General features: G+C 43.3%; 1 protein-coding gene across 1 annotated transcript in view; it reads left to right on the forward strand.

The window, feature by feature from the left end:
- Positions 1–1,090: 1,090 nt before the first annotated feature.
- Positions 1,091–19,651, forward strand: part of Catspere (catsper channel auxiliary subunit epsilon) — a 90,781-nt gene continuing 72,220 nt past the window's right edge. The window contains exons 1-3 of the mRNA XM_041635242.1: positions 1,091–1,101; positions 2,740–2,809; positions 4,563–4,633. Of these exons, the coding sequence (XP_041491176.1) occupies positions 1,091–1,101; positions 2,740–2,809; positions 4,563–4,633 (152 nt within the window). The remainder of the gene's footprint in view (positions 1,102–2,739; positions 2,810–4,562; positions 4,634–19,651) is intronic.

A 19,651-nucleotide genomic window follows, 5' to 3' on the forward strand; every position in this document is an offset into this window, starting at 1 on the left:
AAAGCCAAGGGGCCCGGTAGTTGTTCAGTCTGAAAGACTGGATGTCTCAGCAGTCCCAGTCTGGGCCAGAGTGCTAGGGAAGTCCTAAAGAGCTGCCAGGCTTCAGACCACACTGGAACCCTGAAGAAGTGGGTTCTAACACCAGCAAAGGAATGCCTCAGGAATAGGATGGACAAATTTATCAATGAAGAGTGAGGGTAAGCAGACAAAAAGCAAAAGTTCCCTTCTTCCATGTCCTTTTATGTGGGCTGCCACCAGATTTAAGGGGGGGGTCTTCACGTGTCAAAAGAGCTAATCAAGAAAATCCATCACAAGTGTGCCCCGCTGCTTCGGTTTCAGTTGATTGGAGATGGGGTCAAGTTGACAACCCAAATTAGCCATCACATTAGTGACTTATAAAAATTATTTCTTCCTATAAATGTTATTTTCTTTCTAGGAAATCCTTTTTTTCTCTTAAAAAGGTCTCCTTTTTATTTCTGGGAGATGTTCTCTGCTGTTGTTTTATTCTCATACTGACAACTGAGTTTGTTTTCAAACATGTTTCTTTTATATACATGTAAGACTATAAGTTCCCTTTGACCTATTACTTACACAATACATGGCCATTCTTGATAACACCAAATGCTATCATTGGTTTTTTGCAGGTGTTGTGTGATTTACATTAGGATTGTTTTCTTTTAAGAATCATTCAGAAGTCCACTTTGCTGGATTCATTTCTGCCTTAAGATTACAGGCACTCTAGGAATTTTTCCACCTATGTGTATATGAACTTCTAATTTTTGTCTGCTAGTATTGAAAGGAATAGCATGTATTATAATAATTCATTGAGGTTCATGAAGACTTTCTTTATAAATGTGGCCAGTGTGGGTAAATAACTTATGTGAGAGTGAAAAAGAAAGTATATATTTTATATTGGTTAATTTTAGAACTACACACACACACACACACACACACACACGTCTTACTCTACTTGGCTAGCGCTATATATTTGACCCAGAGACACTGAGCTGCACTCCTAGCACTCGCTCCCTCTCCTCCCCCACTCCGTGTGTGTGTGTGTGTGTGTGTGTGTGTGTGTGTGTGTTTAGAAATGGGGAAAAGGTAACCCATAAAGTCATGATGGTTGATAGCTGGTAATGTGTCAATGGCAGGACCTCAGTACTAAAAACATCTTGTTTTTAAGCAAAGAATCATATCTTTTCATCACTTTTAATCTTTATAACCTATCAAAATACCATTCCCCTTTAAATGCTTAGTAGACAATTTTAACTTGATTTATTATTGCATGGTGTGTGTGTGTGTATGTGGTATGTGTGTAGTCTGTGTGCTTATGAATGTGTGTATGTGTGGTGTATGTGTATTTATGTGTGTATGTGGTGTTTGTATGTATGTGTGTGGTGTCTGTGGTATGTGTGTGATGTGTGTATAGTATGTATAGTCTGTGTGTGCTTGTGTGTATGTGCGGTGTGTGTATTTGTGTGTGTGTGTGGTCTGTATATATATATATATATATATATATATATATATATATTGCATGTGTATGGTGTGTGTGTGTTTCAGTATTTCTGGAGGGCAGAAGAGGAAGGACAATCCCATGAACTGGAGTTACCGGTACTGAGGAGCCGTGGATGCTGGGAACTAAACCCCAGTCCTTTGCAAGAGGAGCCATCTCTCCAGTCACAAGTGTGTCAATTGCTGATGTGTGACAAACATTCCTTGTCGTTTTGACATTTTATTTCACACAATTTCAATATAACTGAATCTTAGTTGTATTTTTTAAGTAATACAAACCAGATAATTGAACTTACAACTGAAAACTAGATGAACAGTGTTTGTTTTGTTAACATGAACTTTCATCTCATTTCTTAGATTCATCTAGAGTTTGAAGGAACATCTTTTTCATCATGGAGCATACCAGAGAGTTGTAAAGTTCAAAATTCAAAGTAAGATTTTCCTCCATGTATACATCCATTCCTTCCCTACAATGTATAAACCAGCATTCACTCACATAATGTAGATATTCAGACTCAATGTTCTGACTTCATGTAAATTTTCTTCCAGAAAACACATGCAAAAAAAAAAGGCTACCTTACTTTGAAAATAGATGTAAAGCCAGGCGGAGGTGGTACACACCTTTAATCCCAGGGCAAATCTCAGTGAGTTTGAGGCCATCCAGGTCTACAAAGCGTATGTCACTTGAGGTGGGTTTTCAAGTTTCAAAAGCCCATACCTGGCCCAGTGTCTCTGCCTGCTGCCTGTGGATCAGGATGTAAAGCTCTCAGCTGCTGCACTAGTGCCATGCCTGTCTGCTCCCCACTGTGATGATAGCAGGCAAGCCCTGCATCAAATGCTTTCTCGTGTAAGAATTGCTTAGTCATGGTGTTTCTTCACAGCAATAGAACAGTAAGACAGTTGCTATGTTAAAGCTTTGTTTGTTTCATTTTTCTCTTTCTAGTATACAGTTAAATTGTTTAAGCTTAAAAGTTGTGTGTGGGTGGATTTTTTGTTTGCTAGTTTGTTTGTTTGGTTTTTTTGAAGCAGGGTTTCATTGTGTAACAGCTTTAGCTGTCCTGCTCTATAAACTAGTCTGGCCTCAAACTCACAGAGATCCACCTGCCGCTACATCCCAAATGCTGGGATTAAAGACGTGTGCCATCACTGCCCAGCGTGGGTGGATTTTTAATCAGGCTCAAATACATTTGTAATGATTTCCTCTTTTCTGTTCTTTCTGAATACTAGCTCTCCCACAACACTATTACATTGTGATACACCTGGCATTCATACCATAAAACCAGATGTCGGAGGCCAAGTAAGTTGATTTTAGTGATGTTTTATTGAATTTTGAAAAATAATCACTGTCTCATTTGGCCTTTCCAATACAAATTGTCTTAAATAATTTTAGTCATAACTACAAATTAGAGCTATTTTGATGGTGTGGAAGGTCCTTCTGTCTATGTGTTGCTTTTATTGGTTAATAAATGAAGAAACTGCTTTGAACCTATAGCAGGGCAGAACTTAGCTAGGCAGGGAAAACTAAGCTGAATGCTGAGAAAAAGAAGGACAGAGTAGGAGAAAAGCCGTGGAGCCACTGGAAATAGACGCTGGGAGCATTACCCGGTAAGCCACAGTCATGTGGCGATACACAGATTAATAGAAATGGGTCAAATTAATATGTAGGAGTGTGCCAATAAGAAGCTAGAGCTAATGGGCCAAGCAGTGATTTAAATAATATGGTTTCTGCGTGATTATTTTGGGTCTAAACTAGCCAGGCAGCTGGGAAGAACAAGCGACCTCAGCCAACATTTTGAAATTACTGTCAGTCTGTCATTTTTCATATCAGAGTATAAATTGTGAAATTATATCTAATTTTTACTTCAGTTTCCTTTCTTTGTATGTGTTCATTCATTCATTCATGATGCTGGAGATTGAACCCAAGGCCTTGTGCATCCTTGGCAAGTACTGAGCCATTCAACTAACACCTCAACCCTACTATTTAGCCTTTTCATCACTTAGTATGCCAGCATCCTGACTGTTAATGATTCTCTCAGCAGAATAGGTTGTTATGCCCAGATTCATGAAGGAGACCGAGTCCCTTATGTAAAATCAAAGAGCCTTTATTTTATACAAGTTTGCAAACTTGGTCTCTCCATGTGTCCAACATATTGGAATAATCAGAGATCCCCAAGCCCCAAGCTCAGTTAGAGTTGAGTTTTTATAGTAGTAAAGGTGGGGGTGAGGGATTTCTAAGGTTCAGGTCCCCTGATTGGCTAATGTTTGTCTAGGGGTGTCCTGGTGAGTACGTTGCTGGCAGGTGATCCTATCTACAATGGATGGAACATTAGGTATTTCCTTTGGATGGTCTGTTCTTGGTGGTGCCTGGGTAATCTCAGTTTGTGGTCCTTCCTGCTACCAGGTATGGCTTCAGTGTACTGCGACTCAGGCCTCCATTAAACTTATCATGGCTGAGTCCTACACTGGCAGGTGATAATGGCTGGAAGTTAAGAACTTCCTTCGGGTGGTCTGTTTCTATTAAGCTTATCATGGTTGGCTCCTACAAAGTCTCAAGTCACACATTCCAATGGCAATACTCAGGACCGAAAGCGAACTGAAGACCCATCTTTTATTCCACTTCCCTTTCTTCAATTCAAGAAAGCACATGTGATTGCAAACGAATGTCACTGGGTCTGCTGATTTAGAAAACAAACAGGTAGTTGGAACAACCCAAACCACTTCCACACATTGTCAAACATAACCTGTCCTCTGGGCAGTTGAGAATCACGGATCCAGAAGGTGAGTAGAAGCATACATCCACGAGAAAAATAGGATAGACATAATAGGGATAGCAAGTTGCCAGACATCTCCAAAATTTGCCATTCATTCCAGTAACTATAGAGAAGCTGAGGAATTGAATACTTTCTGTATGTATGTTATTAATTCTAGTCTAAAATCTATTTTTCTCTGCTCTTAGGTAAGTAACAGTTCTTCTGTGATGCTCAGGCTTATATCCCTATTGGTATCTATCTCAAATTTAACTTATTTTTTTCTTTTGCATTTCTTTTTAGACCCAGGAAGAGGAACGCCATTTGATTGTGGGTGAATCTCATGTTTGCTTCTTGTGGTATTTTAAAATTCTGTAAGTAATATGCACTACAAAGGTAATTAAAACTTTTACTTAGCTCCCACTTAAAAGAAATCACAGATTCGTTATCCATATCATGATTAGCATACAAACCTTTATCTACCAACCAAGGTGTTCTCAAATGTATTGCCAAAGCAGTATTGAATTAGAAGTTATAAAAATATCAACAACTACAATTTGAACACTTACTGCAGCTACATATCTGTCTGTCTGTCTGTTTTCATACAGGGTCTCTCTGTATACCTCTGGCTGGCCTAGACTTAGCTTATAGACCAGGATGGCCTCCATTCTATGACAGTCCTCTTGCCTTTGTTGCTGGCAGGCTGTGACCACACAGTATACTATAACATCCAGATTCATTTTTTTCCATTTTTTTTATTGAGAAAAGGAGAAAAAAAAACAAGTTTCCACCTCCTCCCAGCCTCCCATTTCCCTCCCCCTCCTCCCACCCTTCTCCCCCTCCTCCCACCCTTCTCCCCCTCCTCTCCCCCTTCTCCCCCTCCCCCCACTCCTCTCCCCCTCCCTCTCCTGTCCAAAGAGCAGTCAGGGTTCCCTGCCCTGTGGTAAGTCCTAGGTCCTCCCCTCTCCGTCCATTCCTAGGAAGGTGAACATCCAAACTGGCTAGGCTCCCACAAAGCCAGAACATTACGTAGGTTCAAAACCCCGTGCCATTGTCCTTGGCTTCTCATCAGCCCTCATTGTTCGCCATGCTCAGAGAGTCCAGTTTTATCCCATGCTTTTTCAGTCACAGTCCAGCTGGCCTTGGTGAGCTCCCAATAGATCAGCTCCACTGTCTCAGTGGGTGGGTGCACCCCTCGTGGTCCCGACTTCTTTGCTCATGTTCTCCCTCCTTCTGCTCCTCATTGGGACCTTGGGAGCTCAGTCCAGTGCTCCAGTGTGGGTCTCTGTCTCTATCTCCATCCATCACCAGATGAAGGGTCTATGATGATATGCAAGATATTCGTCAGTATTGCTATAGGATAGGGTCATTTCAGGTTCCCTATCCTCAGCTGCCCAAGGAACTAACTGGGGACCTTGGCTTGGGCACCTGGGAGCCACTCTAGGTTCAAGTCTCTTGCCAACTCTCAGGTGGCTCCCTTAACTAAGAATTGTGCTTCCGTGCTCCCCTATCTAACCTTCCTTTATCCCAATCCTCCTTTTTCCCCAAGTTCCCCCCATTCTCCCCTTCTCCCTTTTCTCTCCCCATCTCCCCTTACCCCCATCCCACACCACCCCCAAGATCTCAATTTTCTCCCCGGCAATTTTGTCTACTTCCCATAGCCAAGAGGACAATTATATGTTTTTCCTTTGGTTCACCTTCTTACTTAGCTTCTTTGGGATCACCAATTGTAGACTCCGTGACCCTTGTTTATGGCTAGAAACCAATTATGAGTGAGTACATCCCATATTCATCTTTTTGGGTCTGGGTTACCTCACTCAGGATAGTATTTTCTATTTCCATCCATTTGCATGCAAAATTTGAGAAGTCATTGTTTTTTACCGCAGCATAGTACTCTAATGTGTAGATATTCCACACTTTCTTCATCCATTCTTCCATTGAAGGACATCTAGGTTGTTTCCAAGTTCTGGCTATTACAAATAATACTGCTATGAACATAGTTGAACAAATGCTCTTGTCATATGATAGGGCATCTCTTGGGTATATTCCCAGGAGTGGTATTGCTGGGTCCAGGGGTAGGTTGATCCCAAATTTCCTGAGAAACCAAAACACTGATTTCCAAAGTGGTTGCACAAGATTGCATTCCCACCAGCAATGGATGAGGGTACCCCTTCCTCCACAGCCTCTCCAGCAAAGGCTGTCATTGGAGTTTTTTATTTTAGCCATTCTGACAGGTGTAAGATGATATCTCAAACTTGTTTTGATTTGCATTCCCTGATCGCTAAGGAGGTTGAGCATGACCTTAAGTGTCTTTTGGCCATTTGAACTTCCTCTGCTGAGAATTCTCTGTTTAGTTCAGTGCCCCATTTTTTAATTGGGTTAATTAGCATTTTAAAGTCTAGTTTCCTGAGTTCTCTATATATTTTGGAGATCAGACCTTTGTCTGTTGCGGGGTTGGTGAAGATCTTCTCCCAGTCAGTAGGTTGCCTTTTTGTCTTGGTGACAGTGTCCTTTGCTTTACAGAAGCTTCTCAGTTTTAGTAGGTCCCATTTATTCAATGTTGCCCTTAATGTCTGTGCTGTTGGGGTTACACATAGGAAGCGATCTCCTGTGCCCATCTGCTGTAGGGTACTTCCCACTTTCTCTTCTATCAGGTTCAATGTGTTCTGATGATAGTGAGGTCTTTAATCCATTTGGACTTGAGTTTTGTGCATGGTGATAGATATGGGTCTATTTTCATTCTTCTACAGGTTGACATCCAGTTATGCCAGCACCATTTGTTGAAGATGCTTTCCTTCTTCCATTGTATACTTTTGGCTCCTTTATCAAAAATGAGGTGTTCATAGGTTTGTGGGTTAAAATTCGGGTCTTCTATACGATTCCATTGGTCGACTTCTCTGTTTTTATGCCAGTACCACACTGTTTTCATCACTGTAGCTCTGTAATAGAGTTTGAAGTCAGGGATGGTAATGCCTCCAGACAATCCTTTATTGTATAGGATTGTTTTGGCTATCCTGGGTTTTTTGTTTTTCCATATAAAGTTGATTATTGTCCTCTCAAGATCTGTGAAGAATTTTGATGGGACCTTGATGGGGATTGCATGGAATCTATAAATTGCCTTTGGTAGAATTGACATTTTTACTATGTTGATCCTCCCAATCCAAGAGCAAGGGAGGTCCTTCCATTTTCTGGTATACTCCTCAGTTTCTTTCTTCAATGCCTTAAAGTTCTTGTCAAATAGATCTTTCACTTCCTTGGTTAGAGTTACCCCAAGATATTTTATGCTGTTTGTGGCTATCGTGAAAGGTGAAGCTTCTCTGATTTCCCTCTCTGCTTCCATATCCTTTGTGTATAAGAGGGCGACTGATTTTTTGGAGTTGATCTTGTATCCTGCCACATTACTAAAGCTGTATATCAGCTGTAAAAGTTCTTTGGTGGAGTTTTGGGGGTCGCTTATGTACACTATCATATCATCTGCAAATAACGAAAGTTTCACTTCTTCCTTTCCAATTCGAATCCCCTTGATCCCCTTATGTTGTCTTATTGCTATTGCTAGAACTTCAAGCACTATATTGAAGAGGTATGGCGAGAGTGGACAGCCTTGTCGTGTTCCTGAGTTTAGTGGGATGGCTTTAAGTTTCTCTCCATTTAATTTGATGTTAGCTGTCGGCTTGCTGTATATAGCTTTTATTATATTTAGGTATGACCCTTGTATCCCTAATCTCTCCAATACTTTTATCATAAAGGGATGTTGAATTTTGTCAAATGCTTTTTCAGCATCTAATGAAATGATCATATGGTTTTTTTCTTTCAGTTTATTTATATGATGGATTACATTGATAGATTTTCGTATGTTGAACCAGCCCTGCATCCCTGGGATGAAGCCTACTTGATCATAATGGATAATTTTTCTAGCCGGGCGGTGGTGGTGCACGCCTTTAATCCCAGCACTCGGGAGGCAGAGGCAGGCGGATCTCTGTGAGTTTGAGACCAGCCTGGTCTACAAGAGCTAGTTCCAGGACAGGCTCCAAAACCACAGAGAAACCCTGTCTCGAAAAACAAAAAATAAAAACAAAACAAAAAAATTTTTTCTAATGTGTTCTTGGATTCGGTTTGCCAGTATTTTGTTGAGGCTTTTTGCATCGATGTTCATGAGTGAGATTGGCCTATAATTTTCTTTCTTGGTTGAGTCTTTGTGCGGTTTTGGTATCAGGGTAACTGTAGCTTCTTAAAAGGAATTTGGCAATGACTCTTCTGTTTCTATATTGTGAAATACATTAAGGAGTATAGGTATTAGCTCTTCTTGGAAGTTCTGGTAGAATTCTGCATTGAAACCATCTGGTCCTGGGCTTTTTTTGGTAGGGAGGTTTTTGATAACCTCTTCTAATTCTTCGCGACTAACAGGTCTATTTAGATTGTTCACCTGGTCCTGGTTTAACTTTGGTATATGGTATTTATCTAAAAAAATGTCCATTTCCTTTACATTTTCCAGTTTTGTGGCATATAGGCTTTTGCAGTAAGATCTAATGATTCTCTGAATTTCCTCTGTGTCTGTGGTTATGTCCCCCTTTTCATTTCTGATCTTATTAATTTGCAAATTCTCTCTCTGCCGTTTGATTAGTTTGGATAGGGGTTTATCAATCTTCTTGATTTTCTCCAGGAACCAGCTTTTTGTTTCATTGATTCTTTGTATTGTTTTCTGTGTTTCTATTTTGTTGATTTCAGCCCTCAGTTTGATTATTTCCAGTCTTCTACTCCTCCTAGGTGAGTCTGCTTCTTTTTTTTCTAGAGCTTTCAGGTGGGCTGTTAAGTCTCCAATGTGAGCTTTCTCTGTTTTCCTTAAGTGGGCACTTAGTGCTATGAACTTTCCTCTTAGGACTGCTTTCATAGTGTCCCATAAGTTTAAGTATGTTGTTTCTTTATTTTCGTTGAATTCCAGGAAGACTTTAATTTCTTTCTTAATTTCTTCCTTAATCCAGGTATGGTTCAGTAGTTGACTGTTCAGTTTCCATGAATTTGTAGGCTTTCTGGGGGTAGGATTGTTGTTGAATTCTAACTTTAATCCATGGTGATCTGATAAAACACAGGCGGTTATTAATATTTTTTTGTAACTGTGGATGTTTGCTTTGTTACCGACTATGTGGTCGATTTTTGAGAAGGTCCCATGAGCTGCAGAGAAGAAGGTATATTCTTTCCTATTTGGGTGGAATGTTCTATAGATGTCTGTTAAGTCCATTTGATTCATTACCTCCATTAATTCTCTTATTTTTCTGTTAGGTTTCTGTCTGATTGACCTGTCCATTGGTGAGAGAGGAGTGTTGAAGTCTCCTACTATTAGTGTGTGTGGTTTGATGGCTGCCTTGAGTTTTAGCAATGTTTCTTTTATGTACGTGGTGCTTTTATATTAGGGGCATAGATGTTCAGGATTGAGACTTCATCCTGATGAACTGTTCCTGTTATGAGTATAAAATGCCCCTCTCCATCTCTTCTGATTGATTTAAGTTTGAAGTCTACTTTGTTAGAGATTAGTATGGCCACACCTGCTTGTTTCTTAGGTCCATTTGCTTGATAAGCCTTTTCCCAGCCCTTTACTCTGAGTAGGTGCCTGTCTTTGTGGTTGAGGTGTGTTTCTTGTAAACAGCAGAATGTTGGATCCTGTTTTCGTATCCAATCTCTTAGCCTGTGCCTTTTAATAGGTGAGTTGAGTCCATTGACATTAAGTGATATTAATGACCAGTGGTTGTTAACTCCGGTCATTTTTTTAGTCGTAGAGTTTGTGTGTTTCCCTTCTTTGATTTGTGTTGGTGAAGGGTCTCTAGATGTCTGACTTATTGTGGTCATTGTTGGACTCCTTGGTTAGTGATTTTCCTTCTATTACTTTCTGTAAGGCTGGATTTGTGGCTACATATTGTTTAAATTTGTTTTTATCCTGGAAAATTTTATTTTCTCCATTTATAGTGAACGAAAGCTTGGCTGGGTATAGTAATCTGGGCTTGCATTCATGGTCTCTCAGTTTCTGCAGTACATCTATCCAGGACCTTCTGGCTTTCATGGTTTCCATGGAGAAGTCAGGTGTAAGTCTGATAGGTTTACCTTTATAAGTAATTTGGCCTTTTTCCTTTGCAGCTCTTAATATTCTTTCCTTATTCTGTATGCTTTGTGTTTTGATAATTATATGGCGAGGGGATGGTTTTTTTTTTGATCCAGCCTATTTGGTGTTCTGTATGCTTCTTGAACCTTCATAGGTATATCTTTCTTTAGGTTGGAAAAGTTTTCTTCTATAATTTTATTAAATATATTTTCTGGACCATTGAGCTGCACTTCTTCTCCTTCTTCTACTCCTATTATTCTTAGGTTTGGTCTTTTTATTGTGTCCCATATTTCCTGAATGTTTTGTGATGAGAGTTTGTTGGACTTGCTGTTTTCTTTGATCAGTGTGTTTATTTTCTCTATGGTATCTTCAGAATCTGAGATTCTTTCTTCTAACTCTTGTATTCTGTTGGTTATGCTTGTTTCTGTAGACTCTGTTTGTTTACTTAAATTTTCCATGTCCAGCCGGCCCTCTGTTTGTGTTTTCTTCTTTGCCTCCATCTCAGTTTTCAAGTCTTGAACTGTTTCCATTATCTGTTTGATTGTTTTTCCTTGGTTTTCTAGGGTATCATTCACTGATTTATTCAATTCTTCAAACTTTCTGTTATATTTCTCATCCATTTCTATAAGGGTGTTTTTTACATGCTGTTTAAGGGCATCAATCACTTTCATGAAGTCAATCTTTCCTACTTCTTCTTGATTAAGGTGTTCATGTCCTCCCGTTGTGAGGTCGCTGGTTTCTGGTGGCTTCATGTTGCTTTTCAGCTTGTTGGGCAAATTCTTGCCTTGGCGTCTGCCCATCTCTTCTTCCAAATGCTCCCTTATGTATCTTCTTTTACCAGATCAGGTCTCCTTGCCTACCCAACGCTGGCTCTCCCCAACGTTGGCTCTCCTGCCGCCGAGAGATCAGGTCTCCGTGCTGGTTGGGCAGGTCGCAAACAAAGCACCTACCCTGCTTGGTGCAGGCAGGCCATAGAAACAAAGGGACTCCCGCCCGCTTGGGTGCCCTGAGGATTCGGACCCAGTGCCCAGACAGGCTGGGCTGGGTGATGTTATGTGCCGAAAGAGGGCGGTGGAGCTGAAGTGGGGAGGGTTCTGGATGGGAGCTGGGTGGGCTAGGAAGAAAGAGGCGGTATGCAGGGAGTGGAGGCCCTGCAGAGAGCCCAAGAAGGATAGGGGGCCAAGGAACCTCTGAGCTCCCCTTCCCAGGCTGGCGCCACGGGGCCAGAAACTCACCCCAACGCTGTCTCTCCTGGCGCCGAGAGATCAGGCCTCTGTGCTGGTGGGCAGGTCGCAAACAAAGCGCCTACCCTGCTTGGTGCAGGCAGGCCATAGAAACAAAGGGACTCCCGCCCGCTTGGGTGCCCCGAGGATTCGGACCCAGTGCCCAGACAGGCTGGGCTGGGTGATGTTATGTGCCGAAAGAGGGCTGTGGGGCCCAAGTGGGGAGGGTTCTGGATGGAAGCTGGGTGGGCCCAATGCTGTCTCTCCTGGCGCTGAGAGATCAGGCCTCTGTGCTGGTGGGCAGGTCGCAAACAAAGCGCCTACCCTGCTTGGTGCAGGCAGGCCATAGAAACAAAGGAACTCCCGCCCGCTTGGGTGCCCCAAGGATTCGGACCCAGTGCCCAGACAGGCTGGGCTGGGTGATGTTATGTGCCGAAAGAGGGCGGTGGGGCTGAAGTGGGGAGGGTTCTGGATGGGAGCTGGGTGGGCTAGGAAGAAAGAGGCAGTATGCAGGGAGTGGAGGCCCTGCAGAGAGCCCAAGAAGGATAGGGGGCCAAGGAACCTCTGAGCTCCCCTTCTTAGGCTGGCGCCGCGGGGCCAGAAACTCCCCCAGATTCATTTTTTTATACACATTCTTTTTCTTGTTTTCATAATGACTACAGATGTGTAAGAATCGTTATCTTTATTTAATAGGTAAGGAATTTTTTTAGCATCATGGTGAAGGCAGTATGTATTTTATGGATGAATGAAATTTACACCTCTTTAACTACTTTGCACATGTTTTCTTAAAGCAACGCTTCCTTCTGCTTTCTTAAAAAACAATCATTGTTTATGTGACTTATGTGACCATAATGTTACAACCCACTTTACACTGGCTACATTAAGGATTGGCCTGTGCCCTGGTCAGAAGCAATCAGAACACACATCTGCAGGAAATCATGGTTATTGCCACTAGCTTCATCATCTTTTGTTTGTTTGTTTGTTTTGTTTTTCAAGACAGGGTTTCTCTGTGGCTTTAGAGCCTGTCCTGGAACTAGCTCTGTAGACGAGGCTGGTCTCGAACTCACATAGCTTCATCATCTTTGAATGGTCCCTGAACATCAACTTCTCCAGTGTCTCACTGAGGAGACAATTTGAGTCTCTGGTACTCATGAATATATAAGGATTCTGTCCTTGTTCTCAGTCACTAGCCTCCCCTCCATGGGTTCTGAAACCACTGAGCAATTGACAAGGGTAAATTTGGAAGTAAAGACTCCTGATAGGCCTGGATTGTGACCTCTCTCTGTGACCAGATGGGCTGCTTTCTGCTTCCCTTAAAGGAGAAAATTTGGGAGCTACCAGAGAGGAAAACCTGTCTTGATGGACTGAGTGCCTGTGTCCCCACCCAAGTTCATACTTTAGTTGGTGTGGGGCTTTGGGAAGTGATTAGATCATAAGGATGGAACCCTTCTGGACAGCATTAGTGCCCTTATATCAGAAACTCCCTACCCTATTCACAGTGAGACACTATCATCTATGAACCAGGAAGTGGCCTACTCCAGACAGTGGAGCCTGCAGCACGCTGATTGTGCACTTCACAATGTTAAAGTCACCCACTTGGCAGTTTCACTATAGCAAAACAAACTACGATATCTGCAGAGAAACCCCAAGACTCATTTAATGGATTACTGTTCTCACTTACGCACACTGAGTCCCAAGAGCTGAGACTAGCAAAGAGGGGCCTCCATACAGCCCTGAGCCAGTTTTACCTCCTCCACAAAACAGACCTGCTATCCAGGAAGTAGCTAGCCCAAACTCCCCCCAGAAACTGTGTGGAATACTTCATAATGTGTCCATGCTTTTCTTCTAGAGTTTACCAACTGTGCTCATCAGTTTTATGCCAACTTGACACAAGCTAAAGTTATCCCAAAGGAGGGAACCTTGATTGAGAAAAGGCTTCCATAAGATCCAGTTACGGGGCATTTTCTTAGTGATTGGTGGGATAAGGCAAGCCCTTGTGGGTGATCCTATCCCTGGGCTGGTGGTTCTAGGTTCTATAAGAAAGCAGGCTGAGCAAGCCAGAAGAGCAAGCCGGTAAGCAACACTCCTCCATGGCCTCTGTCTCAGCGTCTGTCTCCAGGTCCCTGCCCTATTTGAGTTCCTGTCCTGACTTTCTTCAGTGATGAACTGTTTGTTGTACAGCACTGAGTGAAATAAGCCCTTTCCTCCCTGAGTTGCTTTTGGTCATGGTGTTTTCATCACAGCCATAGTAACCCTAACTAAGACACCAACTATATGTTGTAATACTTTATCTTTAGTTTTTCATTTTTAAAATAAACCAAGTCAATATGTTTGTTTTTCTATAAATTACCTCCTTCGCTAAAATTTTTTTAAAACTCCATTAGTATTTAAGCAAGAATCTTTGGTTTTTCACCATGCTGCTGCAAGGCATTTGTTTGCAACTCAGAAACACGAAAAACTGTGTGCCTCTAGCCTATACACATATCCTAGAACTGGAGTCGACAGCTGCTGTGTACAGAAGTCAGCCTTTAACCCCTCTGTGACCCACCGCCCTACATCCCTTCTGGCTATGGGAGGAAAGCAGCTGTGTCAAGATAGCCACAGGCTTTTGCAAAGATTTTGAACTAACACCTGTAATCAAAAGTTATGAATCTCAGCGGGCTGGTGATGGTGCACGCCTTTAATCCTAGCACTTTGGGAGGCAGAGGCAGGTGGAGCTTTGTGAGTTCGAGGCCAGACTGGTCTACAGAGTGAATCCCAGTTCAGCCAGAGATATACAGAGAAACCCTGTCTCAAAAAAAAAAAAAAGGTGTGAATCTCAGAAAGTAATGTGACCCAAGGCCTAAACTAAAGATTGTAAAACTTCCTTTGACTCACCACCAGTCTTGTGGTTTTTGCTATAAGAGGCTTATAGCCTCCCCTTGGAGTCACCATGTCAGAAGCCCGAATTCTGCCTGTGGCCCTAGCTAGCTAGAAGGCTTTGGTACCCCAGGGTGTTTGGAATAAAGCTTCCTTCTGGTTAGTAGACTTTGGTGGTCTGGTCCCCATTATTGGCACAACTCGAGGACCCAGTATTTTGGGGACTCACCCAGGATTGTGCAATTCTGGGAGGACACTGCAGTCTCTGGCAACTTTCTTCTACTGGTTCAGGCCAATCAGTATGTTTTTCTCTGGTTCTTGTAACTGATATATAGACAAGGTGGGACTCAATAGAGAGCAGGTGAACACACCGTTGACCTCCGAGCCTGAAGGGAACAGGGGACACCTCCACTCCTCCTATGACTGTTGGGTCATTCATCTGCAGCCCATCGGGACTGGTTCAGGACCATGTAGCCCGTTTTGTAGCGTTCTTCTTTCTGTCTGCCGAATTTTTGTCTCCTTGTTTTCGTTTACCCCTTGTCTTATTTAGTGTTGGTCTCTTTCTTGTACTTGCGTGTGAATTAATTTCCACCATGGGTCAAGCTTCCTCTAAATCTAAGCCCCTCTTGGACCTCATCCTTTCTCATTTTCAGGACTTTAGGGATGCAGCAGCATTCTCTGTCACCCGTGTGAAACTGGGGCATCTTAGGGTCATTTGTTCAGCAGAGTGGCCAGCCTTCCAAGCGGGATGGCTCCTAAAGATTCCCTCAATCTTAAGCTTATTCTTAGGAACCAGGACATGGTTTTAACCATCAGACCATCCAGACCAGGTCCCCTACATTGTGGCCTGATGTTATCTTCTGGTCAACCCCCCCCCCCTTTTCCTGGTTAAAACCCCTCATTCTTTCCTCAGAGAATAAAACTGCCATTCTTCTTGATCAACCAAGGAAATCAAAAGGAAAGCCTCATTGGTCTGATGCGCCTGCAGTCTTGCCTTCCCCTTCTGATCCTGAGCTGGTTGACTCCCCTCCTCCTCTCTCTAACCCCTGGCCCCATAAACAAATGAGGAACTCCTCTCTGACAGGGAATAGCATGGCTGCTAACTCCTCGACTGCATCACCTTCCCCTAGACCCTCTGCTCCCTCCCACAGCTTTTCCTTCTTCCCTTCTCCCTCTCATCATTCATCTCTGGGCCAAGCCTGCCCCACACTCATTCAGGAAAATCATGAATTGTGACCTCCATTGCTCTCCCCCTCAGCACCATGGGGCCACCTGATGTGGAGGGCAACTCTCGCCCAGCCTATTTTCCCTTTGTCACCAGCGAGCTATGCAACTGGAAACTCCAGTCACCCTCTTTTACTGAGAAGCCGCAAACACTAATAGCTCTTCTTGATACTGTTTTGTTTGCCCATCAGCCCATTTGGTATAATTGTCAATAGCTCCTCCAGGTTGTATTTATTACTATGGAGAGAGAGAGAATCTGGCAAGAATGCCTCAAGCTGGTTCCAGGGCAAGATGGTCGCCCCACAGATGATGAGACAACTGTCAATTCGCTTTCCCCATTTCCTGGCCTGGTGGGGGATGGGACTACAACACGGCTGGAGGTAGGGAGTGGTTAAAAGTCTATCACCAGATTCTTATAGGGGGTTTCTGAGTGGCTACTAGACAGCCCACAGATTTGTCTAAGGTGAGTCAGGTAGTACAGGAAAAGAATGAACCACCCAGTGAATTATTGAACACCTGATGGATGCCTATGGTACCTATACTCCATTGGCTCCTGAAATACCAGAAAATCAGATGGTGCTCAACCTGGCTTTCATTAACCAAGCAGCATCACAGATTTAAAGGTTAAAATTTTATCTTAATTAATGGCTATAGCCACCAAAGTTTATAACAATAGAGAGTCAGTCACCCGAGGACAGCCAAACTCAAGGACTGGCCAAGATGTTGATGGTAGCAGAGCCAGGGGTTCACTGGACTTAGGGACTGCCAACTGTTGCAAATAGCCAGCGGGTGGGAAGATAATGAGAGCTCCCAGTGCCCCCATATAAAAAAGAATCAATGGGTATACTGCAAAGAAATGGACCATTGAAAGAGGGAACGTCCCCAGAGAAAGAAAGGACAAAAGGGGCCTAAATATAGCCAAAAGGTCCTTGAACTGGGAGGCCTAGATAACCAAAGGGGACAGGGCTTAAAGCCCCTCTTCAAGCCTTGGGTAACCCTACAAGTGGAGGGGGCAACCTATTTACTTCCTAGTGAACACTGGAGCTCACGATTCTGTGTTTGAAAACCCGCTAGGGCCTCTATTAGACAAACAAACATAGGCTCAAGGGGATACAGGGATAGTTTTGCATCCATGGACCACAAAATGAACTGTGGACTTGGGAAGAAAAAAGGTTACACATTCCTTCATGGTTATCCCTGAATTCCCCTACCCCTTCTTGGGAAGAGACTAGTTGATAAAAATGAAAGCCAAAGTTCATTTCATTGGAAAGGGGGTGATATTCTCCCCATGAAATCTATGCCTTTTTTTCTGAACCAAGAAGGAGAATACAGTTTTTTTTTTCCTTTCCCCACAGACACGTGCTTCAGGAATGTTTCCTTTAGTACTCAAACTCCAACATTCTATCCCAGAAATATGGGTAGAGACCAACCCCCCAGTGCTAGCAATCCAGCAGCCCCCAGTCATAGTTGCCTTAGAAGTAAATACCCAACCGGTCCAGGCAAGGTAGTGTCCCAGGACTCCAGAAGCCAAACTCGGCATCACTAACCACATCAACCTGCTCCTGGAGTACAGAATTCTAGTGCCTTGCCAGTATCCATGGAACACCCTGTTTATGTCAGTCAAAAAGCCGGGACCAGTGATTACCAGTGGGTGCAGGACCTTAGGGACGTTAACAAATGGGTTGAAGATATTCATTCAACTGTTCCCAACCCCTATACCCTCCCAAGCTTCCTCTCACCATAGCTCCAAGTTCACTCAGTTCCAGACCTTAAAGATACTCCTTCTTCAAAGCCTGGCATTGGTGGCTCACACCTTTAATCCCAGCACTCTGGAGGCAGAGACAGGCAGATCTCTGTGAGTTCGAGGCGAGCCTGGTATACAGAGTGAGTTCCAGGACAGGCCCCAAAACCACAGAGAAACCCTGGTTTGGACAAAAAAAAAAAGACACTGGAAGCCAAGAGTCAGCCTGTCTTTGCCTTTGATAGGCATGACCCAGACGGGGACTTCAGCAGGCAACTCACCTGGACCCACCTACTCCAAGGATTCAGGAACTCTTGAACCATCTTTGATGAAGCCATGCATGAAGACTTGAGAAACTACCAAGCGTCACACCCTGAAGTAAGCCTCCTTCAATATGTGTATGATCTTTTTTTTTTTTTTTTAAGTGTATGATCTCATGATTGCTTCCAAGGACCAAGGCTCTTGTTTACAGGCAACTAAAGACTTACTGCAAGTCTTAGATCAGCTGGGATATAAAGTGTCAGCTAAAAAGGCTCAGATCTGTGTCTCAGAAGTTACATGCCTGGGATACATTCTAAAAGAAGGTAAGAGATGGCTACCACCTGCCCAGAAACAGACTATCTTGGATATCTTGGCCCCTATGAGGCAAATATGAGAATTTCTAGGCTCAGCCAGATTCTGCCAACTCTGGATACCAGGATTTGCTGAAGTGGCCAAACCCCTATATGAGGCCACTCATAGTACTGAGGAGTCCTTCCTCTGGATTGAGACACAAGAAGGGATCTTTACAGCTACGAAGGAAGCCCTGCTAAAGGCTCCCACCTTATCCCTGTCAGACATAAATAAGCCCTTCCAACTATTCATAGATGAGAGAGTAGGCGTAACTAAGGGGGTTCTGACTCCTTGGACCTTGGAAGCAACCTGTGGCCTAGTTATCCAAGTGATTGGCTCCCATGGCCTCTGGATCACCACAACTACAGCCCTCTTGGTCAAGGACACTGACAAATTGACTCTGGGGCAACCTCTAACCATAACTACTCCCAATTTGATAGAGGGGGTTCTCATAACTCCTCCTCCTGCTTGGTGAATGACCGACACCCAGTTGACACACTACCAGGCCTTGCTCCTCAATCTCCCTCACAATAGGTTCCTCCCAAGCACTTTTCTCAACCTGGTGACCCTGTTGCCTAACCCAGAATCAGACATCATCCATGACTGCACAGAGATACTGCAGTGAGTACATGGAACGTGACCAGGCACGACTGTTTGGGAAGGAACCAGGTATGCATGGGCAGCAAAAGGGACACCCCCAGAGATGGCCTGGGCCACAGCCTTGCCTCCTGGCACTTCAGCACAAAAGACTGAATTATTCGCCTCACCAAGGCCCTAAAGTTAGGAAAATTTTATCAATGTTTAGATGGACAGCTACTATTTTGCCACAGTACATGTCCATGGGGCCATCTACAGAAAAAGAGACTTGCTGACTGATGGAGAAAATGCTATTAAAAATAAACAAGAAATCCTAGACTTACTATTGTCTACCCTCTGGCTCCCCAAAATACTGGTCATCATCCATTGCCCAGGACATCAGAAGGGAAATTTTTATGAAGCCCAGGGCAGTAGAAGAGCATGTCATGCAGCTGAGGAGGCTGCCCTGGCCACCACCAACTTACTGATAACACTCCAGACCCTGTGTTGCCTGAGATGCTGTATTATTCTGCCAGAGATGATAAACACTCTACGTCTTTATCAAACATCTGGATTAAAAACCCATGGAGGTACACTGCAGACAAAAGAGTCATTCTGCCAACCAAACTGGCCAAGTCCCTTGTCTACCACATACACAGGGGGACACATTTAGGCCAAAGAGAATTAAAAGAACTCCTGGGACACTAAAAATTCAAAAATTTCATAATTCAATTGGTAGAGGACTATGTGAGTCAATGCCTCCCTTGCCAGGCTACTACTAACCCAGAAAAGAAAGAGCCCTCTCAAAGCAAGAAGGAAAGAGAAACTTAGCCTGGAGTCCACTGGGAGGTGGACTCCATTGATGTAAGACCTGGCAAATATGGACATAAATACCTCCTAATCTTTGTGGACACCTTTTCAGGCTGGGTAGAAGCCTTCCCCACTGAAAGAGAAATAGTAGTCAAGAAGATCATTGATGGACTCATCCCAAGGTATGGACTTCCTTCTGTAATAGGGTCAGACAATGGACCAGATCTCACCTCTAAGGTAACATCTGATTCCCAGG

The sequence above is a fragment of the Microtus oregoni genome, unplaced genomic scaffold (assembly GCF_018167655.1).
Source record: "Microtus oregoni isolate MIOR12 unplaced genomic scaffold, Mior012 000047F_ref0000412, whole genome shotgun sequence".
NCBI classification, from domain to species: Eukaryota; Metazoa; Chordata; class Mammalia; order Rodentia; family Cricetidae; genus Microtus; species Microtus oregoni.